The sequence below is a fragment of the Mesitornis unicolor genome, unplaced genomic scaffold (assembly GCF_000695765.1).
Source record: "Mesitornis unicolor isolate BGI_N332 unplaced genomic scaffold, ASM69576v1 scaffold40914, whole genome shotgun sequence".
NCBI classification, from domain to species: domain Eukaryota; kingdom Metazoa; phylum Chordata; class Aves; order Mesitornithiformes; family Mesitornithidae; genus Mesitornis; species Mesitornis unicolor.
Window position 1 is genome coordinate 1,796 of NW_010180161.1, and position 5,861 is coordinate 7,656.

General features: G+C 57.3%; 1 protein-coding gene across 1 annotated transcript; it reads right to left on the bottom strand.

Moving 5' to 3' along the window:
• Positions 1-1,828: 1,828 nt before the first annotated feature.
• On the bottom strand, positions 1,829-5,200 carry LOC104539491 (acyl-CoA synthetase family member 3, mitochondrial-like; the record flags this gene model as incomplete). The annotated part of the gene is made up of 3 exons (XM_010183025.1): positions 1,829-1,946; positions 4,642-4,753; positions 5,066-5,200. Coding segments are annotated over 3 exons (365 nt in total), but the record flags the coding sequence as incomplete, so codon positions are not given.
• Positions 5,201-5,861: the final 661 nt, after the last annotated feature.

Consider the following 5,861-nt stretch of genomic DNA (forward strand, 5'->3'; position numbering starts at 1 on the left):
CCTGTGATCATCCATCAAAGCGATCGATAGCGTTCCTGCAGAGTTTTATTAATGATCTTGTCACCGGGCTGGTGCTGGGTGCCTGGGGTTGTCGAGAATGATAGATCATTAAGAGCTTTTGCTGCTATTTATTCTCCAGTGACCTTGTCTCTCTCCATTGTTGCTTGCTTAAGAGTTATGAATGCGAGACATGATAATTTGATATTGATCTATTTGGTAAGTTAAAAAATTTACTGCATCGGTGATGTTTTAACAAAGGATCTGCTTGGTCCCTCCCGCAGACCGGGGAGAGATGTTGGTGCTCGGCTCTGCACGCTGTGGCAAGGGGGCAAACCATGCTGGTGTGTCTGTGTTCTGGAGCATCCCTGTGTCCGCGTGCCAGGTCATCCCTGTGTCCATGTCCTGGAGCATCCATGTATCCGTGTGCTGGAGCATCCTTGTGTCCATGTTCTGGTGCATCCCTGTGTCCATGTCCTGGAGCATCCATGTGTCCATGTGCTGGAGCATCCGTGTGTCCATGTTCTGGTGCATCCCTGTGTCCATGTGCTGGAGCATCCGTGTGTCCATGTCCTGGAGCATCCCTGTGTCTGTGTGCTGGAGCATCCGTGTGTCCATGTTCTGGTGCATCCCTGTGTCCATGTCCTGGAGCATCCATGTGTCCATGTGCTGGAGCATCCCTGTGTCCATGTGCTGGAGCATCCCCGTGTCTGTGTGCTGGAGCATCCGTGTCCCAGTGCATCCATGTACCAGAGTGTCCATGTGCTGAAGTGTCTCATGGTCTTTTCCCATCCCCTCTCTTGTCCCCATCCCTCCCCAGTGCCATGTACCTGCCAGATGTCCCCTCTACGCTAATTGTCCTCCCAGGCTGCACTGACCCTGACGAAGGTATTAAATGTAATTCCTACTGCTCTCTTGTTCTGGTTGCCCTTCCCAGTGGCCTCATCAGCTGCTGGGGAAACTTGGGGCTCCCCAACACCCGACACAACAGGACCAGCACCCTCTGCTGTGCTGGGCACCATCCCCATGAGCCACAGGGCACAGCTACTGTCCCTCCAGTGTGAAGTTAAACAGGGACAAAAATCCATTGATAAAGGTAGGGTTTATTGATGCTGTCTGTCCTCTGGGAAATCGATGACCTTCAGACGTGGGTGCTGGTGTTGGTGCACTCAGTGTAATTCGTGCTGTGTCTGCTTCCCAGTGCTCCCAACACCCTGCTCAGCTCTGCCCCCACCCCATACCAGACCCTGTGGGGTTTGGACCCCTTGCCATGCTGCAGCCATGGCCAAGAAATGAGCCTGTCACCAGCTGTGCCGCTCCCTGGTAAGCGCAGCCAGTATTTATGGGGTGATTTTGTACTTACGCTGGGAAATGGGCGGTGTTTGGCAGGGCAGGGAGGCGGATGGAATGGATCTACAGCACATTATGGGGTATCCCATGGGAAGCAGCATCCAATCGGTGAGGGGATCCCCTCATTCTCATGGGCTCTCCTCTATAAACGAAACTATGGGGGAAATCACTGAGTCTGTGAGAAAGGGCAGCAAGGAGGCGCTGGCGCGGGGGCAAACCTGGCCTGGGATCCCCAGCATCCACCCCATAGATCCTTGAATGCCCCAAGCCTCCTGCATAGGGAAGGTGGCCATGCAGATTAGGCTCAGTTTGGCCAAAAAGAAGACCATAAAATCCTACTTTTATCAGACTTTATTCATGGATAGAGCCCAGACCACTGCTAATCACCGCTGGCACCTCATCAGTGCCAGTGCAGGGGGAGAATGGACACAGCCAAGGACCAAACCCCCCGGGGTCCCTTGTCCTGGTCCATACCCATGTTCTAGGCTGGGTAAAAGCGCTTCAGCAGCTCCTTCTTGTTGACTTTTCCCATCTGGTTGCGTGGGATCTCCTCCACCACGATGAGCTCGGTGGGGATGGTGTATGGGGCCATGGTGTCCCTGCAACACAGCAGCACAGCCTGTTACGGACCAAGGGACCTCACGTCCATCCCGAGACATCACAAATAGGGAGGATTTTCTCTGGGACCCTCCATCCTGCACCCCATTGTGGTGTACACCCCAGTCAAGGGTCTCCAGGCAGCGTGGGTATGGACAAGTGATTTTTGGGTCAATGTTAGCCATGCCCTGGCTCCCTTTGCAGGGTGCAGTGCAGACCCCGGGGGTCTCAGTAGGGCTAAGCCATGGCACTGGTGCCTTTAACACCTTTCTGTGCCCCAGGGTGAGCTGCCCTGGGGCATCCACAGCCCTAAGGGCCCCAAATGGCTCCACCTGTGCCCCCCACCCACAACCCAGGAGCCCATTTAGGCTCAGCCCTGGGCCCCAGCCCCTTTCTGGGCTGTGCTGGGGGTGATGTTCCCAGCCTGGAGGGAGCCCTTGGAGGTAGAGTCCATCTCCAGCCCTGACCTTGTCCTCATCTCCTGGGTGGATGCTGACTCCGCATCATAGCTCATCCCTGGCCCTGTTTTGCTCCTGCTTGTGCTTCCTGGTTGAACCCTGGACCTAGCTCATCATTGATAGTGTTTGGGGCTGCCCATGGACCCTGGTACCCATACCCAGCCCCACCAGTGAGGGCATCACCTGCGTGGGTCCCCCTCGCTGCCAGCCCTGCTGCATAGCACCCTGTGAGTACAGAGCACCCCAAAACACCCACTCACCCCTTGGGGGTTGCATAGCTCAGCAAGCAGAGCCCTCAATGCTGACCCATTGGCCCTTGTTAGAGATGGAGGGGAAAAATCCCGCAGTGGAGTGGTGGATGCTGGACCCCCACATGTCCCAGTGCCAGTCCTTGAGGACCAGGACCACATGTGGGCCACCCTCCCAGTGCCTCACAGCCATGAGGAGCGGGTTCTGAGCACCAAGCACCATCCCCGTGCCCTTCGCTGAGCACAGCAGGGGGGCTCTCCTGCCTTCTGCTGTCCATGTGTCACCAACCTGGGGCCGTGCCCAGCCCCGGCAGCGTCCTGGCACCGACTCCAACGCAAGCTGCCAAGGTTGCTGAGCCCTTCAACCATCGCCCGGCTGTGTGTGTGTGTGTGTGTGTGTGTGTGTGTGCGTGTCCCCTGCCCGCCACCAGCACCCCCTGCCATATGGATGCCTGTAACTCGGGCTGGCGCCTGTCGCCGGGAAGCAGGATTGGAGGCGAAAGCCGCAAAATGAATCACTCTGAAGAGGGACATGTGTCTCCTGCCAGGGAGTGCGAGAAAAAGGGCCAGGCGAGCGTAAGTGACATGAAAAATAAAGGGGAGAGACAGGGCGACAGGGGGAAGTGAGCGGGGGGAGTGCTGCATTGCCCAGGGGGGCATGGGCAGGGAGTGGGAGCCTGGATGGGGGGACAGCCCCTTGGGCACCGTGTCTGCCCATAGAGCTGGGGATGGCAATGGGAACAAGGGACAAGGTGACACCATGGGACAGGGGCAGGCAGGGAGGTGCATGGGGAAGCTGAGTGCAGCCCCCTGCCCTGATTTGGGACCCCTGGAGCAATTTATGGGTGACCCGAGCTCGCTCTCCATCACTTCTGCCCCATGCTGGGACCACAAATGGTCCTGGATGGAGGACCTGAGCATGGGAGCCCATAGGGACCAGGACTCTGGGCAGAGGCAGCAAGGCTTGCAGGGGGACACCAGTAAAACCCAGCAAAAGCTGCAGGAGGACACCAGTAAAACCCAGCAGAAGATGCAGGAGGACACCAGTAAAACCTCACAAAAGCTGCAAGAGGACACCAGTAAAACCTCACAAAAGCTACTGGTGGCCATGGGCTGCCCTGGTTGGAGCGGGGGTCCTGGCAGCTGAGGGGTTCACACGGGGCCAGCAGCCCCCCGGTGTGGGTTTAGTTTCTTTGTTCACGTCTCTCCCCACCACGTAGCTGTTTAATCAGAGCAGCAGCCGGGCAGCCCGCGTCCTCCCTGCGTTTGCTAAATCACAGTTCCCCCAACTGTGATTTTTTTGCAGATCCAGGGGAAATCTTTAATTGGCTGCTGCGCAGCCCCTGATGAAACAAGTGCTCCTGCCGCTTACAAAATAGCACCAGCCTCGCCAAAAATATCCACAGCCTGAGGCACGGAGTTGCCAGGAAAAGAAAGAATCGGCTATTAAATGGTTTTCTGCTAATGGAATATTAGCGATAAACCTGGTGATTCTGCTTCCTGGCTCTTTGCTTGCAGTCCCCAGGACAGGAGTGACGGGAAAAGCTGAAAGGGAGTCCCCATCCCTGGAGGGGTTCAAGAGGTGGATGTGGCACTTGAAGACGTGGTTTAGTGGCCATGGTGGGGTTGGGTTGATGTTGGACTTGATGATCTTAGAGGGCTTTTCCAACCTTAATGACTCTGATTTTATAAAATGCTTTTGCTGCTGAGAAAGCAAAGCATCCCCTACCTTGGTGCTTGCTCTGTGCTTTCTGCCAGTGGTTGAGCTCGGGGCACCGTGCAGGTCATTTATCAAAGGCACTTTCGGGGCCAGAGGCCCATTTATTTCCATTATCTCAGGTGCTTGGCGACCTGGTTGGAGCCGTGGCGTTTTCTCCATCCCCAGAGCCTGCGGCCACCCCCGTCACCCCTGGTCTGATGCGTCCCTAACAAGGATGCTGTGCGCTCTGAGCCTGCTTTCCCCATCCCTGCTATGCCCTGGGACACCTTACCTGGCCCAGTCCTTCAGGTCCTTCACGGACAGCATCTCGCCCTTGCGCAGCTGCACCACGGCGCTGACCCGCTGGCCCCAGACCATGTCCGGGGGCCCAATGACAGCCACGTCTACGGAGAGAAAAGCAGAGGATGCGGCCTGAGAAACCCCAGCGGTTTCCACGTCCACCCCCTCACGCAGGGTCACGCACAAGGGCAGATCAGATTTAATTAGATCTCGTTTCCCAAATCAGATGACAGCCGCTGCTGACTTGGCACCCGGCCCCAGGCTTCACGGCTTCGGCCCCCGGGGATGAGGCACGGCCGGGTTTAAACACAGCCTGCGCTTCGCTCGGCCCCAGCATCGCTAATGGGAACACTGGGAAACAGCCCCCTCGGGGTCTCCATGGGGTGAGCCAGGCTCTGGTACAGCATGGATGGTACCTGTGATGTGGGGGTGCGCGAGCAGGCGCCGCTCCACCTCCAGCGCGCTGACTTTGAACCCCCCGTTTTTGATGATGTCCACCGAGGTGCGGCCCTTGATCCAGTAAACGCCGTCCTTGTACACGGCCGTGTCTCCTGCAAGGCAAAGCGGGCTCTGTCAGGGGCTGTCCTCCTTTTCCTCTGCCTTTCCTGACATATGGATGTCACACCGGGGTGATGACCCATGGGGACAGCCACACTCAGTGCAACCATCACGAGCATCAGCGATCCCAGGGATGGATGGGGTGTCCGCCTTCCTCCTGCAGCAGCCAGCTCCCAGGGACACACCATTGCTTTTCCATGAAGGAAAGGGAAGATTAAGGCTCTGCACCCAAAATATGGAACCAATGAAAGCAGCAGCCATTGCTGCACCATGGACCACAAGGCTCCAGCTCAGTGTCTTCCTCAATCACCCACCGCAAAGCTCTTGGTTGTGCCATCCTCATAGGATGTGACTCCCCCTTGACCACTGCCACCCAGCCCCCAGCCTCCTCTTCCTCACCCCTGCCACCCCCTGCCCCTTGCTGCAGGGGACATCGTGGGGAGGATGAGCCCGTCCCAAGCCGCACGTTGGCCCCGACCCATCCTCTCCCAGCAGGGGGATGCGGTGATGAGCCGGGAAGATTGAGGAGCGAGGTCGTGTCGGCACAACCTGGCTAAACGCTTAACAAGCTGCCGCGCTTTGATAGCTACTTAAGATGATTACTCACATCCTGCTAATAGAGCCTGCGCCAACCGGCGGGCGAGGCGGGGGGCC